The sequence below is a fragment of the Thunnus maccoyii genome, chromosome 4 (genome assembly GCF_910596095.1).
Source record: "Thunnus maccoyii chromosome 4, fThuMac1.1, whole genome shotgun sequence".
NCBI lineage: Eukaryota > Metazoa > Chordata > Actinopteri > Scombriformes > Scombridae > Thunnus > Thunnus maccoyii.
This window is the reverse complement of record NC_056536.1, coordinates 18,894,487-18,921,825: the sequence shown is the minus strand read 5'-3', so window position 1 is coordinate 18,921,825 and position 27,339 is coordinate 18,894,487. Positions and strand designations below refer to the sequence as shown.

The following is a 27,339-nucleotide window of genomic DNA, read 5'->3' as shown; positions in this document are numbered from 1 at the left end:
TCCTGTTTATACAGAAGACAGCCAGAAATGAAAGTGAGAACAGTACTCTGTCCGCAAACAATACATTGCTCCGGTTTTTGATGGCACCAGACTCACCCTGTCTTTCATGGAGCCTCATACATGGACAGCTCTTCTATAAGCAGCTACATCAGGTTTTGCAGTGTTAAGTTTGGTGTTGGATGGGGCCCAATCATCATTGTCTACAAAGGTTACATGTGTGTTTAGTGCTCTGATTCCTCGGCCAGTCTCCAGCTCTGCCTTTAGCTCATCACTCGTGCTGTGGTTCTTAATGACTGCTGGAGTACCAGAGAGTGCTGTCTGCCTAGGCAAACAAGCTAAGACTAACTAAGGCAGTGTGTTAACCTGATGCATAGTGCCGTCTGCCATCAGCCCTGAGGCCAGGCTAATGAGACACGATTAGATTATAAAGGTATCCTGCAGCGCCACCTCTTTTATACCACTTGGATGGGGCCACATTAGATGGCAAGGAACCAAAACACACATATTGGACGCTGTTTGAAACTTACGTCTAGTGGGGGCGAACCTGAAATATACCAGGTGTTGCAGTTTGACTGAGCTTGCTTCTGTACATTGTGTGGAAATCTCAGACTTAATAAATCTGAATGAAGTCTGAAGACATCCTGTGCAATCAATAGGATTTTTAGCAAGCTACACTAATGAGAAAGTTGCCTGTAAAGCCCCACATCCAGGACTGCCCAGGAAAACTGTTTCCACTACTACGCCCTGATCATGCTGTTCTGCTCACTTTGCCCCTCTCCTGCGGTTCACGCTGAGGAGAGCAGAGGTAGACCAGTAAAACCAGTCACCCATCCCAGCGACAGTCCAGTGCAAGCTTGCAGACATGCTGCAGACCTGTACAAATAGCTCACTGTCTACAGAAGAGACGTTTTTTTCTTCCTGAAAGTCTGAAAAGGAGCAGAGGGGAAGTTTCTTTGGGAGTGTAGAGCATTTTTGGGTCTTGTCCATCTCTATAACATGTGGATAGTATTTCATTGCACTCTACCTATTGAAGGGAAAGATACAAAAAATGTTGCTGATGTTAGAGAGGGTTAGGTAGTCATGGAAAAGATGACACAAGCTATATATGCAGTATTTGTATGGATTTGTGTGTTGCTGTGTGTGTAAGCACAAATGGCTTTTATGTATATTTGTGTATGTGTGCATGTGTGTTTAGCCTATGCATGTGTGTTTGTGTGAAAGCGTACATTCATGAATGTGTATGTTGGATCAGGATGTTGAAGCTCTCTGTACACTGGCCTCTATAAGGTGCAGGTGTTTTCAGTCAGACCGTGGTTCCTAAGTCCTTACCCGAAGGGTTTTAAGAGACTGACATTCCTTTTAGACCTGTCCCTCTGCACTGTAGCTCTGGGGAAACTGTGTACTAACTTCACCTACTGCGGCCAATAACTCACAGATTTCTTTTACTGTTCATTTACAGTTCAATTCTACAGCAGCATTGCAGAGATGTACTTTTTTACCATAAATATATGCAACTGTCATAGTGTCATCAAATTCTTCCTGCAGCCTCTGCTGTAAAGCTCAGACAGCATAACAGATACGGCACAATATTTCAACCACATAGTCTGCTGTTTCAAGCTTGTATAGTATTATTTTGAAAAAAAAAAGGAGTCTGGGCAGAGAAAAAGGTGAGGAGGGGTACACAGACAGAAGGAGGACATGGTTGTCTTCTCCCTTATGGTAATATACGGCTGTTCCCCTGAGCACAGAGGGCTTTAAGAGAACACAAATCACCATCCTGCATGGATGCAAGCATGCACACACGTACACACACACACCCACACATATCAGATCATGGTCTTTTGGGGACATTACATAGACTTACATTAATTTCCCTGAGACTTACCCTTACCCTAACCCGTAACCCCCAACCCTAACCATAACCATAACCCTAACCATAACCATAACTACTACTTGCCTTACCCTAACCATAACCATAACTACTACTTGCCTAACCCTAACCATAACCTAACCCTAATCTTAACCACTGCCCCAAAAATCAGCTTTTTCCTAATTGGGGACACGGCTTTCACCCCCAGTTGGACAAGCCGTCCCTAATTTACTGGTCCTAAGTCTGAAATTTGTCCCCAGAAGTAGCTTATGACAGACCACACACACACACACACACACACACACACACACACACACACACACACACACACACACTCATTCACAAATAGCTACACAGACATGCCTTCCAGTTTATGTAGGGTTTAAGATGAGCCCATTAACCCACATAGCAAGTAGAAGCATATTTAAAAGCAACATCTACGAGAGTCGAGAAGCAGAGGTGACAATAGCAATTGAATCCAACAACTGTCATCAGTCATTTCAAAATCATGCTAGAAAATCATGTGAGGTTGAAGCGAGCATAAGTGGCTATCTAGTACCATCAAATGATAAATGAGAAAAAGACACTAGGAGGAGCTGTCAGTCGTGTCCTGGAGTAACATGATCGCTCCGCGGGGGAGATGACTGCAGCCTTACACAACCTGATCGTTTAAAACCAACAAACAGCAGCACAGATTAAAGTGATCAGTGCAGGCTTTAGCAGAGTAGCAGTTACACTATAAGTCAAATGGTATGCAGAATGATTGATCTAATCTGACAAGGGGGGAGAAAATGAAGCTGCCACGTAGAGTGCCCAGATAATCTTTAAAAAAAGAGGTATCCGTCTTTAATGGTTTATGCACCTCTCAAGAATTTCTGAAGGGAATTCATTCATTTTAATTGCCTATTTATGACAACATGAGTGGCTGATAAAAGTTGGCCCGTCAATTGCTTTCTAAACAGTCCAGTATATTTAGTCTATCTGGTTTTGTTTTGGGAAACCAAAAAAATGAGTGTACCAGTAATGTCTAGAGCAAAAGATTTAAGTGTGAGATTTAAGCTGTAGTATAAACCTGTCTGTGGACAAACCTTTTTTGTAGTGTTCTGAGAATCTCAGCCATCAAAGAGTCTTCAACCATATATCTGCTATGATAAGAATTATCTTTGCACGGGTATAGATCACACTTAAGGTTACTGTACATGCACTCTGTTTGCCTTACTAGCTCAGACACCCACTCCTGTGTCTAACAAATCAAGTTATGTGAATGCCACGATACGGTGTGAGTGCAGAAACACAGAGCATATTAAGCGTTCACATTTGTTTTATTGATAGAGACCTGAGGTGAAAATTCCATATTCCTTTTATTACATGTCAAATTGCTAAGAATGTGAGCTAAAACATCCCATATGCAGGCGGCTTTCATTTCTTTTTATATAAAGTGCTTTTGATTTATGAGCCCACAATGTCTTTTTCCTGCATGAAATAAATTATGGAGGTGAATTCCAAAAAAAAGAAAGAAAGAAAGCTAGAGACAGAGAGCGAGACAGAGAACTACAGAGAGTACCGGGAGAAAAAGACTAGGGAAGTCCTTAAACCAAAGTCAGACTGATCTGCCAAGTTTGGAGTGTGTATCAGCCCTCCAGCTTTTTATAAGGAGGTATGAATATGTGGGTGAAAAAAAAAAAAACGAGACAGCTCAGCTGTTTAACAGCTTTAGTGTTTATCTTTCGCGTGCTTAGCAGGGAGATTAATGAGGGAAGTGGGTATTCATTAAACATTTACAAAAATAAACTCTGGTGAATTTTATCATAGAACATAGTTCATGTTATGAAAACATTACATTTTAGGTGTTAAGCTGACACTCTTATCCAGAGCAGCTGAGTTACCAGTAGTGTAGGTTTTGATTTTCCCTCACTAGACCTATAAGCAACCATTAGGTTAGAAGGATCTGTGTTTTAGTGTGACCATGTTTTTTGTTTTATTTTAAATAAGTTCTTTATTGGCTTTTTACATTACAAAATATCAGCAATTATATACAATTGCGATTCACATAATGTATATATCCAAACTACTATATGCTGTTCATTCTAGATATCATCTTACTCCCTCCTACAAACCCACCATCCAGCTCATCAGCTATCCCTTTGATGTTTTTGTAAGTCTGATTGTATCCATTCATTACAGATTAAGAGAGTGTGAGAGTTCTCTGTATGTAGAACCGCAGATACAACAAACTTATTGTTACAACAAACAAATACTGCTGACAAATGTTAATGATAATGATAATAATGATGTCATGCTTTCATATCGTCCTAGCTGGACTATTGTAATTCCCTTTTCACCTCTCTCAGTAAGTCATCTCTGAACCGTCTACAAATGGTCCAGAATGCTGCTGCAAGGCTGTTAACCAGATCCAGCAGGACGACTCACATCACACCTATTTTAAGTTCTTTACATTGGCTTCCCATCAGGTTTAGGATTCATTTTAAGGTTCTTGTTTTCACATGTAGAGCCCTGCATAGACAGGCACCTGACTACATCTGTGATCTTCTCCATCCCTATATCGCCAGTAGGTCACTTAGGTCTGCAGACTGTACAAACTAAACTAAACTAAGGGGAAAAACAAAAACAAAAAAGAAAGAAAAAACAAAACAGAGGGGAAAAAATACGGTGAATTTTTCATTAATGGTGAGGGTTGGGAGCAACTGTTTTTTTTTTTTTTCAAATCTTTGTGTAAGCGTCAAAAATATTGGTCCAGAGTGTAGAAAGTTTGGGGCAAGACCAAAACATGTGAAAACGACCTGCAGGTTGGCCTTTACATCGAGGGCAAGAGGGGTCAGAATTAGGATACATATCTGCCAGTCTTGCATTTATTAGGTGGGCTCTTAAAACAACCTTAAGCTTTATCGGGCCGTGGCGGGGGTGTGACCATGTTTTACAGGCTATTAATACCTTACATATCATATTGTTATTTAAAAATTCATATTATCACAATTTGGAGAAAATATATATTTTTTAGCTCATAACTTTTTGCTGAAAGGTTGCAGCAAAAGTCAGGGATTATGTGTTGGATATCATCATTGCAAAGGCCATTTAGGGGATTGCCAAAATGTTTTCCACTCCACAATAAGATCTCCAGTGGATCGTTTAATTTTGTTTTTCTTTGTCCTGACATTTTTTCTTCCGGGATGAGAGAGATAACTCTATACAGGCGTATAAAATTTAATGGACACACTTATACTGAAACAGAGACAGAGAGAAAAAGAAACCAACACATAATGGTTACGGACTATTTGAGCAATAAGTGTTCAAATAAAAAACAGGAATCTTGTGGATAACCAAACTAATAAAGGTGACATTCTGCTTTTGTCAGAGCAGGGCTGAGGTACAGAATTAACCTCAGGAATGACCTCGAAATGTTGGATAGTCAATTTCAGGACTGTTGGCAACATAAGTGAGTTGGTCTTCAATAATGATCTATTACATGGTATGTCTGCATAGAGGAGATGTTATCCAATAATGAATCATCAACTAACACGTTCAGACTCTCCTCCAGCTGTTCCACCCTCGATCCAAACTCACGCACACCTTCCGCTACTCAGTGACTCAATGGATGACCATATCTCTTCCTTCAAAAACATCCTGATTTAAGCATTTAGTGCCGCTTGGAACCTCCTTGTTTCCAAAACAGGTGTGCTTGATATTTAGAGGTGGGTCTTGTAGTTGTCAGCTGTCATCAGTGTGTATGACAAGAAGCATATTCTCCAGCTGGGTCCAGTTTCTGCCGCCCAACGGCTACCCATGACTAGATGCACACCTGGCAGACATGCATTTACGTACGCACAAATGATCAAAAACACACATGGACACACACCTGGTATACCTGCCCCTGTTGTCAGAGCCATTGAGTAGAGACAGCACCCTGGCTAGGAGGTCCACCAGAACGGGAGTTGGATGAGAGAAAATAAAACAGAGGAGAGAGAAAATAAACCCCAAATTGTACACTGCCAGAGTAAAGGAAGCAAAAGATAGATTCAAAGCTGCGCCTCAGCCATATATGCCTACTTTCACCTTCAATTCACCTTCACCCAAGGGTGTAATTTACATTTCAACTTTGGAGGAGACATCTGGGAATTACTCAAGACCCCACAATTATAGTCTAATTCATATTCATAACACACTGCATATACTATGTAACCGTTTGGCGCTCAAAACAAATTAGTAGTATATAAACATCATTTCTAGAAGACAGGTTTGCACTTAAGTTGACATTCTGCCTTGACAGTGTATAGAGAAAAGGGCAGTTAGCTGTATTCCTGATTTACATGGTAACAGTGATCATATAATAAAAAAAAGCCACTTTGTCACTAGTGATGAATAAATTACATAATACAGAAAGAAATGATTAAATGAATACATATTCATAAATAATTCGGATATAAATGTAGTGTTGAAAATCGTCAGCAGTTTTAATCACCACCTCGAGTGTTGCCCAAAAATGGAGAGGTTTCTAGTCTTTTGAGTTTTTTTTTTTAAATGCAAGTCATTTGTTTAAAGATCAGACAGGATTTATAGACACAACATCTACATTTCAGTACCTATTTCTTAACCAGCTGCAGTAGTGGTGCTTCCTGAGCTACATCCGTTCTCACACACAGAATAATTAAGTACAGAGTTCAGATGAGACCTCCTGGCTGATAGAGACGAAGCTGGAAGGTCTCCTGAGGGTTGGGAGTCCCCCGCTGAGGAGCTGCGGCATGTAGGAGAATGAAAGAATTGGTACCCAACTATCTCTTTTCAAGCTCACACACATTCAGCATGTCTGTTGCTGTTTTGGCATCAAAATTAATCCCTAGCATCATCTGAAATACAAACATAATGGGAGACTTTTTTTTTTTTTTTTAGAATGAAGTGCACCTCACTAACCAGCTGGAGGGATTCATTAATCAGTTGCAGTCAACAGATGTAGCCCACAGAGCCTCTCATTAGGCAAATATTTCATTCTGCTTTCTTCCACTTTACCTTCTGGTTTTGCAGTTTTCAATGAGAAACAAGGGCAAGTGGTCAGCCTAGCTTGCTGATGTTGATAAAACATTGAATTCCTCACACATCGAATAATCTGTCTTTTGTCTCCACATATAGTGCCCCTCATCCCAATATTTAGTAAGAGTGTTAGCAAGATTAGTGCTGTTTAGTACTATTCTTGATGATTTTTAATGATTTAAGAAATTAAAACATCTTAAATTTTCTCAGATTTTTTTCTTTCTGGACTTGCACAGTGAAAATATACATATCTAATACTTTGGTGTATTTTCTTTTGTGAGGAAAATCCATAATGCATTTGTCACAACCACAAAAACTGTGTTCTTGCAACACTGTATTATTGTTTTCCTGTAGCATTACGCATTTGAAATCTATTTGAAAAAGGGGATATTTCTTCTTCTTCTTGTTTGAGTGTTGTTTTCCTTTAACAATTCTACTTTTAATTGTTGCAAATCAAGCTGTAATTACCTTGAAAAACTTTATGCACCAGGTTATCACTACGCTTATGCCTTTGCAGCAATGCAGTTTCTTAGAAGTAGCAGAGATCAGATTCGTTTAATGAGGCAGGCATTTAGTGCTCGAAAACCACACACACTGTTTACACCAGGGAGATTGTTAAAAAGTATATAAACAGATGCCGGCCAAAATTACCATTCTGACTCAACTTGTTACCTCCAGTCCATAAATACATAGTTTATTAGGATCAGGCCCATTTCTTCTCCATCAACACAATGGAAAGGCATTTGGCTGGTGAGGCTGAGTTGGGTTTGGGCTGGTTTTGAATGGTTTACAAAGGAATTATTTTCTCGGATAAACAGCTCCAGGCGTCAGAGCTGATTGGGGAGGCGCTGCATACAGCGGCAGCTCCATCCTCTGACACTGACAGCGAGAGTGGTGTGATGAGCCCCGAGGCTGAGAGATGTTTATATGTCTGATTATACCTTTGTATATATGCTGAGAGCACTCCCTAGGGATTTATGAACCTGGATATTTGAGTTAAGCTTTAAGGATGCTTTTGTGTGAAGCGTATATTGTCATTGGCCAAGAAAGGAACATCTAAATCATCTTAAAGCTTGAATGTAGTTTGGATAGTTTTGGATAGTTGATTGAGTGATTCAGACACAGATCTGGTCTCTACTGAAGCAGAGTCCCAGTTCAAGGTCCAGTAAGCAGTAAGAAGTTCTCTGCTCTTTCAGGTAATCTGGAGAAGGACTCTACTAAACCACACAAGCAGATGTGGTGATTTGGACGCGGGCTCGACCGGGGAGGGGACCAGCTCGCAGTAACACGTCAAGGTCAAGAGAGTGCAATGTATGTGTATGGAAGTGTGTGCAATATCTCTCACACATTTCATAAACGATAATGGCAATACAGGAAGATTTCTGAAATTCTCTACACTCAAAAAAGCCCAAATCATCCGTCTCTTGCTAAGTGTGTGTGTCTCTTTCTGATCGGCTCTCTCTGTCTCTTTTAGCCATCTCGTCCTCTCTCTGTTTTGGACGGATCAGGATATGAGGTTGCTCTCTTTTCCTTTCCCAGCAATGACACACTGCAGAACTTTTAGATTACACAGCTCATTAATAATACACTCCATACACCCACTAAATGGGCAATATGAATCCCAAACACATACATCCACTCACAGACAACCATATTACACACACACGCACATATACGCTATGCCTCTAAGCTATGACGAGATCATGTCTAGAGTATATTACAGCCCTGATTATTTTTAATTACGATATGGCCTTTAACTGCGGAACTGCAACAGTTACATAAATGAGAACCCTAATCAACTGGCTCCCCTGGCCTCTCCCTCAACCGCGGATCTCGAAAAACAAACAGACGGCGTCACAGCCCAGCTCGCCTTTACCACAAAAAACACGTCAGCGCCCAACATTACCCCGCTGTGATGTCATGTCCTCTAAACGCTCCAGACAGTTATGGTGAGAGAGAGCAGGAGGGCCGCATGCATGAGGCAAACACACAGAAAAGCACATAAGTGTATACCGTACGCATAAGCATGAATGTGGAGTTGCGCAAGTGTTCATGTGCACACTGACACACAGATCAGAGATACAGGGAAGAGGCATGATGGCAGTTAGATTGAGAGAGAGCAGGAGGACATACGGGGCTGCGGTCGATGTCAACAGCAAGCCTTTGGATATTCCTACGGTCAAGAGGGTAATGATAGGTGAGGGCGGGGTGAGAGAGAGGGAGTGAGGGGGGGACACTAGGGCATATAAATGTCACATTGCAGAAGTGATTTTTCTGTCAGGGCCTGTGGTTGTAACCTAAGCCTTCCTTTCACTGCTCTGCTATGCAAAATAAGGGCGTTGAAGTCCCAGGGCCAGGCAGACACAGAACATGCGGCTCATCGGTTTTGACCATACGTGCACACACGTACACACACACACACCTTTGATCAGGCACTCACATGCTCATATAAACATGAATAGAAACCATACAGGACATAAACATACGCACAATGTAAATATATAGTGTGTCTGTGTGCATGTATTCAATATACTGAAATGAATGAAATGAAAAAAGCAAAATCAGCACAACACACACACACAGTGACACACACACAAATACACACATAGACTAATGTGCCAATAAGAGCAACCATTTAGTCCTGTCCACACTGAGTTCATAGAGGGTTAGAAGCAGCAGCAGCAGCAGCTCTCCAGCTGGGGTATAAAGATACAAATCAAACACGACAGATGGACACACACATACACACATGCACACACACACAGAGACAAACACACACACACAGACTTCTATAAAAGTTTGACGTAACCACATCATGCCCAGAGACGCCATGTACCAAAAAACACTGCATCAATTATCACATCAACATTCAGCCTTCATCAGCACAGTGGGATTTATAGCAGGCAGAGGGAGCCAACAGCCAATAGTCCCTAACTCATTGATCGGTCCTCTATCCAAGAAAAACATGCTGATGCTGATGAACTGTGATCCGAGGGAACTCTAAAATGCTCACAATACTTATAGCGGTTCTCAATCCCAATCCAGCGCGGAGACCTGGGGACAAACCGAGGCTGAGAGCCAATGGTGTTGCTTGCTTTGCACTATGATACCGTGAGACCACCTACTCAGCTGCAATCAGCCCGCCTTTTCCCTCCGTTGCCTCCCTGACCTCCAATCTAGCTTTCCTCCTTCCCTCCACCTCTCTCCTCTTTTTTCACTCCTGACTGTCCATTCTGTTAAGCTGGCCCACACTCTAAAAACAGCCTGGGTGCATTTGAGTGGCAGAGGCAAGGCAGGGGGCTCTGCTGGGTCTCCATTTAGCCACTTCCTGTTTGAGGGAGCAAATATGTATGCCCCTCCAGGCCATTGCTCAGCTTGCCATGTGTAACCGAATGAGGCTTTTCGCGGCCTTGACGGGCTGGCAGAGCTTAGATCACAGCTACAAAGACTCTGCTGAATATGCTAATGTTGAAAAATCTCTCTCAGCTTGTTTGCACAAACACAGAATGGAATGCTAAATATATGCCTGTGATTTGTTCTGGTTTTGTTATTCAATATTTGGCTGATGAGAATAAGCTGCCTGTCTGAGAGAAAATTGATGAACTACAAGCTGGTGAATTATGTGCACTTTCCTTCCCAAATATATACTGTGTGCTAATCCTAATCAGAGCGCAAAAACAATGTGATATAGTTTCTCTGTTTCTCACACTAACTCTCACACTTTTCTCGCATACACACACACACACACACACACTATTAGTACAGCTGGCTGTCAGGTCCTCAAGCTCACCAAGAGGTCCATAAGTACTGAAGGCTTTTCTTCCTGTCACAGCATGGGGTACAAAACTAACTCTGTGTATATGTGTGTGTGTGTTAAGAGTGTATGTTTTCAGCTGGCACCTCTCAACCTTGGCAGCAGCGTGTCTCCTGGCACCCGCAGGAACAAATTTGTCTTTGGGGTTTGGTTCGGTTTTCGTCTTCGATATGTGAGTGTGTGTGTGTGTGTGTGTGTGGGTATGTACATGTGTGGGTGAGGTAGCTGAGAGGTCTGGTCATTATCACCGCTGCAGCCAGCGAGCATGCGGCCAGAGCAGCAGGAAAAAGGGTACTGGAGGGTGGAGAATGAGGTAAATAAGGACAAGATGCTTAGAGGCCAAAGGATGAAAATAATAACTTAAAAAAAATCTTACGGATGGCAGTGATGCTGTGAATGCACAAAATATGTTCAAACAATGAAGCATTAAAGCCTACCGAGCACAGTGAGCACATTCCTGAAAAATAAATACCAAATGCTAAAAGTCTTCTCTTTGATTCTCTAAAATTAGACATTCACTATTGTAAGCCTATCCTCTAAGCAAACATAAGGATACATATGCACATAAAGTTGCAGGGCTGAGATTTTGTGAGTACCCCTGTGGAATGCCGAAAGAATCATGTGTGTGTTTTCCCAGCTTGTCTTAGCTGTGGCGTGTTGTGGTCACTGGGCCTGTGTGTGGTCCTGGTGTGGTTCAGCTGTTCAGAATCATTTCCATTTAAACATATCTGTGGTCCTCAAAGCAAACCACCAATGTTATCCACTCCATTGGAGGTAACACCAAAAGCTTTGCCCTCTGTGTGACCGCCTCTGTGTGTGTGTGTTGATGCATGCTTAAGACTGTGGGTGTATGCACAAATGTTTGAATGTGTGAGAATATGTGTGCGATTCACTGTCATCTGTCTTCCAGCATATTAGCAAAGGAGATTTCTCATGTAGTCAAGATAATGGTGAGCAAACAGGGTTAGAGTAGTGCGAGTGGTGATGAATGGGTGTGTTTTGAACTGCTGGGCCCCTTCAGGGCATTGTGTCCCAGTGATCAGTGACTCCTCTCTCAGGGGTTCCTTCCCACCACAAGCAGCAAAGCAGATCGGATCATTGGCAAAGAATGTGGACACCTTCCCATAAAATAACTTCAGTGATGTTTCCTCTCTCGTTATGTCTTTAAATGTGTCTCTTTTGATGGACAGGGGTTATAGATGTGAACTGGCTTATCCACACATCTGTGTGCTGAGCCAAACCAGTAAAGACACACGTTTATGCTTTAATAAAAACAGAAATGCCTTTTTTGAGACATAGTCTTTCTTTTTTCCCCATCTAGTTTGGTCGACTTTTTCTTTTTTACCAGTGTTAATAAGGGACAATTATTGTTTGACATAATCACACAGACTCCTTTTGTCACTTGCATGAGGATTGTATGAGCTGTGCGTGTTGTGGGAAAATTTGGAGAGTGTCGGTATGCATTTGTGTGCCTTTTAGCGTCTACGTGGGTTATATTTCCCCTAACACTGTGTGGGGAAAACAGCTTACGGAAAACAGAGATGAGCATTTATCAGTCAAATGAACCAGAGGTGGCAACAGGGCTGCCATTGTGGCAACTCCCCAGAAAGAGCTTTCCCAAGCCTGCCTTTTGTACACACATTGGATGCACTTTCCCATAACTCATCTGGCAAACAGGAAGGAATCACAGACCGGATTGGATGCGTGTTGACCCAAAACAGCTCCAATCCCATTATGGAGTGATAAATGACCCACCAGCAAGTCAGGGAGTCTTTGGACCATAGAAAGAGGAAGAACAGGATGAGCTGGGAATGATTAGAGAGTCGCACAGTTCTGCTCAAGGGACAAGATCAGTGAAACAGTGCAAAACAGATTAGACCACTAGGAGGGTGAGCTTTACCTTGTCAGTGGAGGACGAAGTGGGGGTTAGGAGAACTGGCTGCCTGAGAAGTGGGGAAAGAGAGGGAGACGAAGCATGTCCCGCTGTTGACCACAGGGACTTTCGTGTTGACATGGAGACCACAGCCGAGCGGCCTCCTGCCGACAATGACAGGATCTCTGAGAACTTCTCTGTTGTTACTTATTGTGCTTCTCTGAACGCACATACAAACAAATTAAGAGTTGGCCAGGCATGGCACAGGAATCCTATTCTTATATGCACATATGTGTGTTTGTCAGAAAATGTCGAAAGATTGTTTGTGTCTATTTCCTAAACAAATACAGATGTATGTTGTGGTTGGCCTTCAATTTGAGTGTCATGGTCTCTATTGTCTCTCTTTGTGTGGGGGATACGCCTCCGGGGCAGAGGCATACATAAATGTCAGAGTAGCGAAACACCAGATGCACACACATACATACACACACACACACACACACACACACACACAAATGCCTGCCACATTTCTGTTCATGTGGAGGTCAAAAGCCAGCCAAACAATTTCCAACAGCCAACCACTAAGAGCAGATATCGTATTAATCAGTCAGTCCTGCCAACAACAATAGAACAATCGATCGGGAAGAGAACTGATGCTTTATATTAATTCTATTGTTCTTTTCAAGGTCTGTGTTGCTAAGAGCCTTTTTGACAACATCATAAATTTTAAACATCATTTTATTTCAAAAGTACACAAACAGGACCAATATCGTTCAATAAGGCAAAGCTCAAATATTAACAACCACTCACGTCAGAGGACTCAAAATCTCATAGTCACAGTTTATGGGTACCACTTGCAAATCATAAATAAAACTCTTTTTTTTTCTTCATATATTTACTTGAACATATCTTTTTCTCATAATGAAAAAAAAAGATCATTAGACAAACATTTTATTATAACCCCAGCCACATATAATCATCTTCATCTTTTTTTGTTTTTTTTATCTTCAGAATCTTAATTGTCCATGAAAAGTCAGAGTGGGCCAGAGGAAGGTGCGACTGTCTTTCTCCACATGGGTGTTACGTGGCTCTAATGCCCAGTTCCAAGCCCAGCTACAGACCCGAGCCCTTAGCTGCTACCTGAAAGGACTGAACATAGTGGTGTGAATGTCAGTGGGTTTTACTGGACCACTTGTGCAGTCTTTAAGCTACTAAGTGCATTATTAGCATTATTACGATGTTCAAAACTTTGCATCTCCCCAAAAAGCCATCCGTGCATGTGATATTGCTAAAGCACCTTAATGATCACTACTTAGCAGCTATCCATTATCAATCCTTTCAAATAAGTGCGTAGTAGGGAGGTACCTCAGGGCTAAGGGCTTTGTAGGTGGTGAGTTGAAATTGGGCACAATTTTATGAGGGGCAGGAGTGTTTTTTTCTGTGGCTTCGTTGCGATTCTTTTGCATGCCGAGCCAAGTCAAGTTCTGGATGGAGAGGCGTGGCCAGCTCTGGTCACCTAGGGAACAGCACCAGGAGGATGCAGAGCAGTGTTGCGGCGAAGGATGGGGTGAGACTCACAGCTCCTCCGCACTCCATTGAGTTTTCCTAAAGACAGAATGGGGAGAAAACACAAAGATGCTGCACAGATATGGAATATTTTAATAAAATGCAAAAGCAGAAGTAGAGCGTTTATTACGAAGAGTACTTTAATGATGAGTGTGTGAGTCTGTGTCTGATGCGAATACCTCTGGGTGAAATGGGTGACAGGTATCTGGGCGCCTCCTGTCCTTTTGCATCTTCAGTCTCTCACACTTGAGAGACTCATTATGTGCAGCTGTAGTTAAGGCAATAACAGACAGATGTGTATCGTCTGCAGGGTGTTTTCCTACCGGAGTGTATTTCTTGTTTATAATGGAAAGGAATGCATGTTTTTGAGTGCACCATGGAAAGAGGTTCTTTTGGAAGCAGGGATATTTTGCGCACAGAACGGCGCGCGCAAAAAAAAAAGCAGATTTTGAGCTATGTTGCATGAGTTTTATTTTGTTGCATAGCAACAGAATGGCAAGCTTTATGCTAGAGTAAGCACTCCACAAAAAAAATAAACAGTGGTGGACATGTACAGTATATACAGCATGATTGTACTGCATAAAAATTTCAGAGAAATGTACAAAATAGGAGATTCCAACCCGGGTATGTGGTGACGAGCTGAGTTCCTTCAGTCTGACTCCACTCAGAGCTGTGTCTGCTATTGATCAGTACTCCATCACCGCGTGGGCTGTTGTGTAACACAGTCCAAACAAAGACTCAAGCACACACACACACGCGTGCACACACACACACACTCAGAAGACACTGTGAAACTGACAGATCCTCGGCTTCAGATCTGGTCCCCCACAACGCTCCCATCTCTTTCATGCACAGAAAGAGGAAGAGGGCAAACAAACTCTGACAATGATTCTGACGCAGGAAGTCATGCGGTGGAAGAGAACAGAACTCACCATTAAAACCATAATCAAGTAATATTGTTATTTTTCTCAGTTCGGGAGAAACAGCCATGGAAGGTTACGACAGCTGTCAAAAAACATTTGAGGTTGTGTTCAAGAAGGATTCACTCACACTTTTAACTAAGTTTTCTTTGAAAATGTAGCACTCTTGCTGTAATCCACATCTCAGTCATCTCAGGATAGCAAGAGCCCTAAATCTCCTGTGTTCCATCCCCCTATCCCCCTGCAGTCTTTGCCCAGTAAAGGATATACATGATTTCGATGGGGTCCATGGTGATTGGCTCAAACATGCTGCAGTCACACTTGTTGTCCACCACCACCATGAAGAGATTACTGCTGGGGATCTGCTGGATCACAAAGGACCTGCCAATCACAGCACAGATAGCCAGACAGAAAAAGATGAGGGAGTAAGAAGGGAGAGGGAGGGAGGCTTGAGAGTTGGATTGGCAAGTAGACAAGGCGCATGGGTATGATGTAAATTTCCATGTGTGTCAAAGGATTTGTGTTATGAATGTTCAAATTCTCCCCCGGTGCAGAAGAGAAGCACTGAAGAGACAACACTGGACGCATGTCAAGAGGATGAGTTGTCTCACCGCCAGCTGTCAATAAACATAGAGACATAGACAGACTCACACCAACAGACACACATATAAAGTATGCACATACTTCTCTAACTCACTCCATCCCCTTCTCTTCCTCAACCTCTTCCTTTCTTTCTCTTTTGTCTTTGTTATATCCTATCCAAGGCAAGCACCAATGAAGTGTTGCCGAATATAAAACACTGCAAAGGGAGTCAAATGGGAACCACACTTTTGTGCTCATAGCTTCCCATGGCTGTGTTTTACTGGCCTGAGAGATCAGGCCTAGCCTCGGCCTCCTGGCCAGTGATTTATGACCGAGGATAAGCTTTATGAAGAAGAGAGGTCGTAAAGATGATCTCTTCTTTCTGTCACCCTCTCTTTCTTTATCTCTTGCTTCTCTCCCTCTCTCTCTTCTGCTGCAGCTGGGTGATTTATTGAGTTCACGGTGAGGCATTTATCAGGCACGTATGAAAACGTGCACGTGTGACTGAGTGAACACACACAGATGCAAAAATATACATGCGTACGCTCTCTAAACTCTTGTGAAGGTGAACAGGAACTAAAATAGAGAGGGAGAGACCTGGTAGGTCACAGCAGAACCTAGTATCTACAGAAATACCTCCACCCATGCTAATTTAATACCATGACCAATTTAATCTGACCACAAACAGCCTCCAATCCCTGAGTAGCACCAATCCACCGCACTCTAATACAGTCATCCCACCGTGACCAACCAAACCCAACCAAACCAGCCCAGCATATAGGCCAAGCCAGTCCCAATCACGGTGAATTAGGATCTGCTGATGTTTAATAATCTGTGCTCACCCCTGCACAGCGCTGGGCCGGCCCAGCTCAGCCCACTGATAGAAAGCAGAGCAAGTGTTCTTGGAGAAAAAGACTTAAACACATCCTGACAGCACAGCTGCTGGCCTTGAACATACCCAGTGCTGGGAAAGGGAGCACTACACCGCATATGAATGCACACACACATACACACACACACACATACGTAATGCATACTCTCACAAACAAACACAGACTGTAAAGAAACTGACAACAAAGACAATCAATATGTTTCTCTGAGAAAAGACAGAGAACGGCAGAGACAGAGGACCCTTTTAATGACAGAAAGAAAGACAAAGGGAGTTAGACGGAAAGAAATTGAGAGCTTGTTAGACGTACTGTAGGAAAAGATAAAAACACACACGAAGACGTGGTGACAGAACATGTCTTCTTCTCAAATTTCTGACAAAACATACCACACAATCTGTAGCTGAAGCTGATAAAGCACGGCTTATCAACACTTTTAGATCACGAAGGAAAAGTTTTTATCTCTCCAGTGTCAACTGTACTGACACTCATTTTAGGGGTCAGAGCTATGATAAGGTGATGATAATTCTCCGAACTTCATAAAGTTTGAATGCTATGCTTTTGATGCAGAAATGTAGCAGTTTTTCTAGAAGGTTCACATTTTTCCAACCATTTAATCATTACATAACTTAACCATAAGTGCATGTACGGTATGGTTTTCAGAAATATCTGTCATCACATTTGAGAAATATGACTAGTAATTACTGTGTGTAATTTAACAATTACTAATTTAGTGAGTTGACATTGCTCCATTAAAATCCCAACTAACAGCCCGGCCAGTTTTCAGAGCAATGCTGTCATTTTATTTCCATTTCTCTTATTACTTTTGGGAGGAAATGGGCATCATGATTACAGTATTCTCTTTCTAAGCCTTTTTACACATTTTACATGATTCCAATATACACAAGTAGGGGGACTCTAGTAAGAGATTTCAAGATTATTTTTAGATTTCTAACTTGGAGCTGCTGTTGGTGCAAATGCAGCTGAAATATTATAATAAAAATCATCAAATGGGTAAAATATGACTATTTGCAAAGAAAATTGAAAACTAAAAATGAACATAATTACTGTAACTTGAATAAACATGTAAAAATGTGAACTTTATTTGACATGAAAAAATCAACACTCACCTGTATATAATTCTAATAAAAACATAACAGTTATTAAGACACAATTATACATGACTGATAGTCAATCATTATCAAAATTACAAATTCCGGATCCATAAAGATTGCTATACCAATTCTATTCTATGTTATCAAAGACTATGTCTTACGAGGCAGTAAATATGTTTAAACAGCTGTGTTAAGGAAATTAAATTATTTCATTATTGTTGTCTGACGGCATGCTGGGAGTAACGACATCATAATATACATACCTATGGTACCATGGCTTTTATTGTGACCCAGGAAAAAGAGACAGATATGCTTTAAGAATCTCTAACAGATGAAACCATGTCTACATGTCTGACTTCAGCACTGAAACTGTAGCTCATTGCAACTTTGAACCTCTCTCTTTTAGGGACATGGCTCGTCTGGGACGGTTGAGAGAAAGAAAAAGAGCCTATGAAGCGGTAGGATATACGGCTGTGAGTATTGTTGCTAATAGTCCCCTTGAAGAACTTCTTTGGTTAGAGACATGACACACTCTGTCCAAAATCTCACGTTACCTTCTAGAGAGGCTGGCAACACATTAATAGAGGTAAATCATCCTGTAAGGACACTTACACTATTATAAAACTCACTAGATTTCAATGCTGTTTGTGTTTTGCCACTCTGTCTCACCCATCGGGAAGTGATAGACAAATACAAATACTGACATCACACACACACATGCACACACACAGTCAAAATACAGTAAAGAGAGGTTTTACAGGCATGAGCTTAGAGTATATTTCCTAGAGCATAAAGCACACACACGTGTCCCAATGAAAATATGAGAGAAAGGTCTCAGTCAGCCTGTAACGTGAAACAGATGTTTATCACCAATATCCTCTATTACTAATATGAGCTATAAAATTCCACATAACTGAAATAAAAACTCCATTTTACTTTGTCAAATTCATTGTGCTTTAAAAAAGATTTATCTGAAGGCGGCATGTTGCTCAGAACACACAGCCATGCCTGCTAATCCCGGTTCTGGTGTCATCGTTGGAGATGAGGCCATTCTTCTCTGGAGCACGTTTCTGTCATGTGTGTGTGGGTGGGTGTGAGTGTGTGAGACAGTGCTACAATATGTGTATGTGTGTGTACAGCATGTGTGTTTGGGGTCTGACTGCATCCCCAACCGCATTTTACTCCTGGCACCCAGGGCAGTGGTTACCCTGCTGACCTTGTGGGGCTGTACCAGCAGCAGACACACAAGGAAAACACGCACTCATGTGCGGGCGCGTGCGCACACACACACACAGACACACACAGGGTTCTGAGCTTCCCTGGCAGTTCCACAGCTGGGAGCAATGAAGGGCCCATTGGAGGGATCCAGAGAACACCCCACAATTGCCTGACAGAAAAGCCCAAATTGTTAATGGGGACCACACTCATTTTCCCATTTTTAAAGGAAGCCTTTTTTCCACCTCTCTCCCTCATCTCTAAATGCCTTGTATTTCAAACTGCCGGAGGAGAGAGTGGGTGTCTGTGTGTCTCTAATGGATTGCCTGGATAAAAGTGTTTTCAACAGACAACAAATGATTTAAACATGTTTCTCATTATCAGGGATTACAGAGATGAAAATATTTCGCAATGATGAGAGTTAACGGGATAATTCATTTTTCATTGTTAGCTTGTTTTATGGAGCGCAGCGGCCGACTGATATCCGAGATATTTTACAGTGGATAGATATTCAGATTGTTATTGTTGTTGCTTCTGTATTGTTCGAGCATGTTCACATGTGTCTGTTTGTGTGTTGCGTACTTGATGCAGCCGTCACAGTCGATGTTTCCTGTGTTTTCTTTGATGGTTCTCTCGGATACAAAGGCTGGGTACTCTGTGTCACATGGTACCTGCATGGTCCGACCTATCCTTTGAGCTGGAAGTAAGGAAAGAAAAGAGGAAAGGGAAAAAGAGAGAAAGAAAGAAATTGAGTCAGAGTTGGTGAGAAATTCATGGAACTATTCATTTCAAAGTCAAATATACATTTAAAATAGTTGTGCAAACAGATTGCAAGCAAACACACCACATCCCTGCAAATATACAAGTTTGAAAGAAAACAGCATTTGTGAACCAGAGCTGCCTCTTGTCCTGCTGGAGATATTTCCAGTGTAAATCTAGGCCAGACATTCCCACAACATTACTTGAACTCTCCTGCCACCCAGAGGTCTGAAACCATGCTACAACTCGGAAAGAGGAGGGGGAGCAAAATGAGGCAGTTTTCTACTTGGGTCCATTTTAAAACACTCTTCTTAAAGCAGGGGTTAATGTAATCCTAATTTGCATATTAAACATAAACATTTCGAGATACGTGGCTCTACTTCATAAGCTCACACAAGCTACACACATAAGCTCACACAAGCTACGCACATTTTTACAACACAGCACAGATTTCTAAAGATGGTGGATTATGTGTGTGATTTGAATGGAGTGCTTTAATTAATGGGTGTCAGCAGTGCGGCATTATTGTGTGAAAGTATGTGTGTGTGTGTGGGTACAGCTGTATATAAACTATATGCTTGCGAGAAACACAGCCGACATGTATAAACGTCTGGGATTAGTTCAGCTTGATAGGCTGTGTAGATTGGGTTACGGGCTGCTAAATTGGGGTGTTTCAGCTGTGTGTCACAGGCCTATGTCTCTATTGTAAAAAGATATAGAAAGTGCTGCTAAGACCTGAGGCTAGCCAGCTGTGAAATTGTCTCGACTGCTTGGCGAGCAGCGATGCCCAGCTTCACTTCATTCAGGATAAGAGTGTGCAAGGAAAGCATTTTATAGACTTTCATTTTGTGGTTCTCTCACTCTCTCTCTGTCTCCTCTCTCACTTTCACATACAAAATATTTTCATATTAGTTTTGGCTAGAATTAATATTACAAAATGCTGCTTAGAGAGGCTTTAATTCCAGACAGGCAAACAGTATTCAACACTCTATAAAGCATTAGGCATCACAGTGTTCATAACTCGGCAGGGATCACATGAGTATGTGTGTGCGAGCATGGAAGAAAGTGAGAGAGAAAAAGAAAGAAAAGACATAAACCAGAGAAGGGGAGAAAGGAAGAAAGAAAGAAAGACAGAATAAGGAGAAAAGAGAGAGAAAGAGGCCTTTTTTCTCCTGTTATAAAGCGGATATTACTTCCCACCACTACCAATATGACACACATCCTTACAGATCATAAAACCATCAAGTATAACCCCTCTGGACACACAAACAAATATAAATGTGTGCGCAGACAGACATGCACACACACACACACCCTCTCTAACACTGAGGTCACTTGAGGTAATCTTATGTTCTGCCATTTTTACTTTTAGGTTTTGGATTGTGCCTCTTTATTCTGTTTTTCCAGTGGTCACACTGACTCAGACCAAGAGGAAATGGAGGGGAGATGGCGGAGATGAAGGCAGGAGGTCAGTTCTGAGGACACTGGTTGTTTATTCTGCATGAAATGAACTTTGTTAATGGGTCAGTGTATGTTTTAGTCTGTGGATTGTTCTTTCAGATATGAAAAAATTAAATTAAATGAAATTAAATTAGAAAAGAAAGGATTATTTGATTTTGGTTTTAAAAAATGTTAATGTTTTCATTGGCAGATGTAAAATTGATGACCTAATTTCTTTTCTCTCCTTTGTGAGACAGGAAAGAATAATGCAAAAAGCATAAAAACTATTTTAAACATTTTATAAAAATATTTCTGAAACCAAAAAAAAACAAACCATTCACCACTGCGCATGGTTATGTTAAGATATAAGCTTTATATGAACTTTGAGATAGTTTTATTGTAGGTGTTACATTTAAAAAGGATTATATTGAGATTATAATTAGAGATCTTATTTGGAAGCTATGACATCCATGAGACCATCTGCCTGTTTCTAAAATTGGATAAATATATAACTTGAAAGATGATTTTCAAGTTTACAAGAAAATGTTTTTCCTGTTTTTCTGTTTCTTTTCTAGCTGTTGTTGTTCTGTTGTTTTGAAGGTATATTTGTTTAATTTACAAGAGAATATCTGCTGTTTCTGGTATTTACCATGAAAATGAGATAAACTAATTTCACCTTTTTTCTGTTTCTGAGAGTATAAGTCAACATGAAAAAAAATACATAGACCACTTTTGACAGTCCTTGACTGTCATGTAATTCAGGCCCTTCAATAAAAACTTCTAGTGAGAATCTGGGGCAAAGCGGTTTTCAAACTATATTTGAAGAAAAATATTTTTAAAAATGCATACCGGTTAAAATGGTAGCAATCTGCAGTCAAATTTAGTATGTTCTAGCTACACAGTGAAAATGAACTGATCTTGATTATTTTTCTATATTATTAGATACAACAATTTTTAGAGAATAATAATTATGCACATTGTCCATATTATATGACCACTGTGGCTTCTACAGCAAAAACTACAAAAAAAACTACAGCAAAATAAAAATCTGATGAGTAATTTGAGCAGATCTTGTGCACAATGTAGAGTTCTGTATGTATGGACCAAGACTTATTTATTAGTACATAAACAATGTACAGTACGTATGTATGTGTATGTACAGTGTATGAAACTTTATTACCATTATAAGCTGTATACTTTTACTTTTATGTGTGTGTGTGTGTGTGTGTGTGTGTCATAAACAGAGATAGAGAGAGCAAGTATATCCCTGAAGAGTGTATTCTTACCTTTAGCTGTGAGGTCAGAGTGCCACCAGCTGTACAAGTTGAACTCGACCAAGAATCTAAATATGGAGAAGACATCGACCATAACAATACACTCCAACACACTGCTTATATAATACATACTGTATAACACACTCGACTGCAAAATCACGTTTTAGCTACACAGTAAAAGTTTCTGCAGTAAGGAATAAAATGCTTATTTTCACAAATAAAAAACAATTTGGCTTTCAAACCAACTATGGCAAAGATTTACTGCTTTACTCTAAAATAAAACAAACCAGTTACCACAGACTCAATTCCATCATGTTCATGTGCCTCTAATTTGCTTCTGAGGCTATGAATCAAATCAATCATGAAAACTTTTTTTCCCCAAAAATATTAATGTTTAATATCTATTGAGAGTTCTTGGTTATTGGTATGCCTACCAGAGCCTGCAGGTTGGTGCTTAATCTGACTTTTTTCACGAGTAATCTGGGAAATTATCTTCAGTTATGACAGGTTGTGTTTTCTTCATCTCATAATTAATTCTGTGCATATATATGATTACTTTCTCCTGTCAGTGCTTACTGAATATAATTTCAAAAAAGTAATGTAATGAAAAGTAATTGTAAAGACGATAATACATTGGTATTTCCTAATTACAAATGACTTAATAAATTATAATAACTATTTTAAAAATTCCTGTACTGTATACGCTCTGAGTAACATGCTCGCATGTTAATTTCACATGTGTTTAACTAATGTCAAGGTGCCTCTGTGTAGGGCTTACTACAGTCTATGCCTGTGTACTGATCATTACGGTGTAGTAAGTACTGTATGTACTATTTTTGGTGGTTTGCATGTGATGTGTATTTATGTGCAACGTCTGTTTATCAAGTGTTTGCTTCTGTCAGTTGTATGTAATTATTTATATTTAAACTTGATGAAGAGCGAGTGAAACATTGATGGAAAATGAAACCCATAAATCAAACTATCATTAATATTTCAAAGACACAAAATTGTCCGAACTTTGACAGGCAATAAAATTAACACTGACAGCTAAATCCTCCCATGATGCACTGTGGCGACAACAGACCACCCAGGAAGAATCAGCAACCACAACATGGCATCACGGGAGTACCCGCTCTACAGGAAACATCAGGTAGCCATTACCGCTCATGATCACTGATGATCACGTTGACGTACATGTGGAGGGACTCATAAACAAACATACAGTTGATATATACTCACAAACACACACAGTTAACCTGATCTGACAGGAGAGGCCACCATACAAGTCTTCAGAAGCACATGTATGGAGAGAGGTTATACTATTACAAACAGACACACGACACTCTCTCATACACAGAAGTCTTACATGACAAGCTCGGTAAGAATCCACTTCACAGCTGAGAAGAAAGCAAAGTAAGGCTGAAGAGAAAGAGAAAAAGAAAATACTGCTCAAACGCTAATAACATACAACATAAAGTCATGAAGATTTGAATGAGCACTGTACACTACATTATCCAGGCATTTTCAAGAGATCGAACAGTGTTAAAAAAATGTAGTACTCACATCCAACAGTGTGTGTCCGCTGTCACTACTCTCTGAATAGACCCAACATAGAGCCTGGTAGTCATACAGAGTGACCCTGAGGAGATAAAAGATAGAAAAGAGAAGACAGAGGCATCAGAAATAGCGATAAAGTGAGGCAGAGAGATAGAACATTTTTATAGATTTGACTTTTCATAAGTAATGCTTTTGTAAGCAAGATATAACCCGCATAAGGTAATAAAAATCTTGATTCTCTATACTGTTTCATGCCTGCGGGGCCTTTTGGACTGCTGTGTGGGAGCAGGAAGGAAAGATCCCACCTCTGCTATAACTGCTGCTTTACCTTTGGATAATATATTGGATGGATGTGGCAAGAACGGGAAAAGGAAAGCGACTGAAAGCCGAGAGCTTCCCGAGAGGTTCCTCAAAGTGATGTCAGAAGGTGGGTGTGTGTGTAGATGATTTGGGGATATTGGGGGGGATATCGGAGGATTTAAGGGCTTAGTAGACCCTAAGGGTGTGAGGTCTGTGTATGTCTGGGAGAGGTTATTGAAGGGGTGCCTAACACACACGTATACATACACACTGGACACTCTTTCACATAACCTTTGGATATGTTCCTATATACTTGACAATACTTTGTGTGTGAACGTGTGTGCGAGCATGTGTGTGATGTCTGAGAGGGCTCAGTCTATCCGCAGCCCTGGGCGATGTTCAAACCTCAGTCACAGTACCGGTGACACACAGCTCCAACACACCGCCAGGAACCAATTAGCACTAAGCCAGGCCACATAATGGTGTTAGCAGCAAACTTATACCAATGCAATGTGTGTTTATGAGTGTGGATTACTGTATGTGTGTGTGTGTGTGTGTGTGGGTGTGTGAGCATGCCCTTCATTTTCTTTGCACGGGTGCCACTTTCAACATTTTCATTGATTTCCCCTTCTATTGCTGGTTTGAAAGGATGACAATTCAAAATTAGCTGAAAATAATTTATCTACATTTGTCCTCATTTACCGTCTTGACGCTGACAGATAAATTCAGGCTTGTGTCGACTTTAAGTGGTGGACTTGAAAACCTCTTTAATGTTTTTTAATCAAGACATAAACTGTGCATCAACATAACGCATTAATTCTCTACAGATGGCACTGGGTTAACGCAGATCATACTGGATTCATTAGTTTAAGCTCTATTACTCATCATGCTAATACACAAGTCGTATTATTCACTCATCATACGTCGTCCTCAATTTTAAACAATCCCTCATCATCTGACATTAAAGATTCAGTGAAAGCACTTGTAAGCCTCTTTGTTTTTATGAGTGGGACTGTAAACCATTTGCTGTCAGCTTTTGAGGTTCATCCCCATGATAAACAGGCGTGGTTGTCTACTTGTGCGATGATTTGTCACCCGTGATTTTTATACACTGAGACAGCATGGCAAAAATCTCTCTCACCCACGTCCCAAAGGCAGAACTGAACACTGGGTACAGTCCTGCTGCAGTATTGGAAATGTGGTTGTAAGCTTCTGTGCAATCTAAATTTATGCTTAACTGTGGATCTAAGTTAAGTTAAGATTCCACAAATGTTAGACCATAACAGTTTGACTCTACAGTCAAACTACAATATATCTCTGTGTGTCTGCTTCTCTGCATTTCTGCTCTGTTATACTGGGAACGGTATCCTCCTGGGTTAAATTTCCAAATTAATTGCAGAAAGTCGCCACCCACTGCTCCTGGCGTTTTCCAGAAAACGCAGCGCAAACATGAGCGGTAGATGTGTGAATTGTGTGCACATGTGTGTGTGTGTGTGTGTGTGTGACTTCAAGTTTCTCCTAATTCCTTCGTTTCAGGAAAAGATTTGCTGTAATCCCCAAACGGAGGACTCCGCTGAGCGAGGGGTCGGAGGTCAGCGCTCAATAGCTCAACACGATTGGCCAAGTTAAGAGCTGTCAGCGCGAATGGAGACATACTCTCATTTTGTGGCCTGCCCGTGTGCCTGATATTATGCACATAGACTTACACACATGCATACACACACACACACACACATACATACACTTGTGCTGGCACATACTAGTGCACAGTCACACACCCACACACACATGCAGGTTGTAATACTTACCTCTTGAAGGAGCCCATCTGCAGAAGCTTACTCATTACAGCTCCCTCTGCTTCTCCAAAAAATTTCCCTGTCTGAGAAAGAAAAAAAAAGAGATTAGATTTTCTTTATTAAAACTAGTCATAATAAAATATAACTAACATCCCCTTAGAAATGACAGGTACAAAGTTGACACATATACACCTATCATACAGGATACTCATATTATTTCATCTTTGGATTTAGCTGTGCTAGAAAGCAGCATCTACTACCACTTTCTGTAAACTTATACCTGTTCTCACTAGTAGTGACATTTTTTTTTTCAAATTTGACAATCTATTTAGCACATGAAATGTCAGAAAATAGTGAAAAATGCCCATCACAATTCCCCAAAGCCAAAGGTGACATCTCAAAGAAATACTTGGACCAACAGTCCAAAATCAAAAGGCATTCAATTTAAAATTATATGACAGACAAAAGCAGCAAGTTATCATATTTGAGAAGCAGAAAAATTACGTTTTGGCTTGAGAAAAGATCTAAGAGATGAATCCATTATCAAAGTTGTTGTGTATGCTTCATGACCTTGAGATATCTGACCATGATATAGTCGAGTATCAGGATTTACCTCCTTGCCTGTCCAAAGTGCCCCAGGTCAGGTGATGTCCCAAGAACAAAGCTACCAGTTATCAACCATTAGCATCTATGAGCCATATAAGACTGAGTTCTATGAGGTTAAATCACCCCCTTCATCTCGCTGCACCCTCCACAGTTCTTTACATCTGGAGGGCACATAATCTCACCTCAGCTGCACCTCGGCCCTGTAACTCCCTCTAAGAGATAACACAGCTAACAGTGGCCTGAAATGACACAGCCTGGCCGATCCCCAACTAACCCCTTACTAAAAAAAAAACCAACGAAAAAAAAACAAAACATTTTGACAGATCACATTTATGTTGTCTTGTTAGTCGCTGACATCTTCACTGTATAATAGAAATGAGATGAAACAAGTTCGGGGCACCCTGTTGACCTAATGGTTAAGCTGCACACCACATAACTGCAATGTCCATGGTCTGACTCCCGGCCGGGGGACCTGTGTTGCATGTCATACCCTTCTCATTCTCCCTTGTTTCCTGTCTCTACTCTGTCTGTCAAATAAAGGCAAAAAAAGCAGCTGAGATGAAGCAAGAAAGTGAGAGACACAAAAAAAGAACATGCAGGGGAAGGACAGTGACAGCCAGCGGAGAGGCTTCTAGATGAGCCAAAGCTTGAGTGACAGCATGTCTAGTGACAGCTAAGCAGAGGGTATATGCTAGGGCCAGCACCATGTCTACTTGAGAGCA

The 27,339-nt window shown here is 41.0% G+C and overlaps 1 protein-coding gene across 8 annotated transcripts in view; it reads right to left on the bottom strand.

Moving 5' to 3' along the window:
• Positions 1–13,320: 13,320 nt before the first annotated feature.
• The window catches only part of cacna2d3a (calcium channel, voltage-dependent, alpha 2/delta subunit 3a), a 133,561-nt gene continuing 119,542 nt past the window's right edge, over positions 13,321–27,339 (bottom strand). For 6 of the 8 annotated variants that reach the window (XM_042408718.1, XM_042408720.1, XM_042408719.1 and 3 more), the window contains 8 exons: positions 26,024–26,094; positions 23,922–23,997; positions 23,725–23,777; positions 22,371–22,426; positions 19,468–19,582; positions 15,355–15,467; positions 14,346–14,428; positions 13,321–14,205 (listed from right to left, as the gene is read on the bottom strand). In XM_042408718.1, coding sequence (XP_042264652.1) covers positions 14,113–14,205; positions 14,346–14,428; positions 15,355–15,467; positions 19,468–19,582; positions 22,371–22,426; positions 23,725–23,777; positions 23,922–23,997; positions 26,024–26,094 — 660 coding nt within the window. In that variant the 3' untranslated portion in view covers positions 13,321–14,112. Of the gene's footprint in view, positions 14,206–14,345; positions 14,429–15,354; positions 15,468–19,467; positions 19,583–22,370; positions 22,427–23,724; positions 23,778–23,921; positions 23,998–26,023; positions 26,095–27,074; positions 27,145–27,339 lie in introns of those variants that run through there. The other 2 variants (XR_006095790.1, XM_042408725.1) reach the window with 2 other exon arrangements.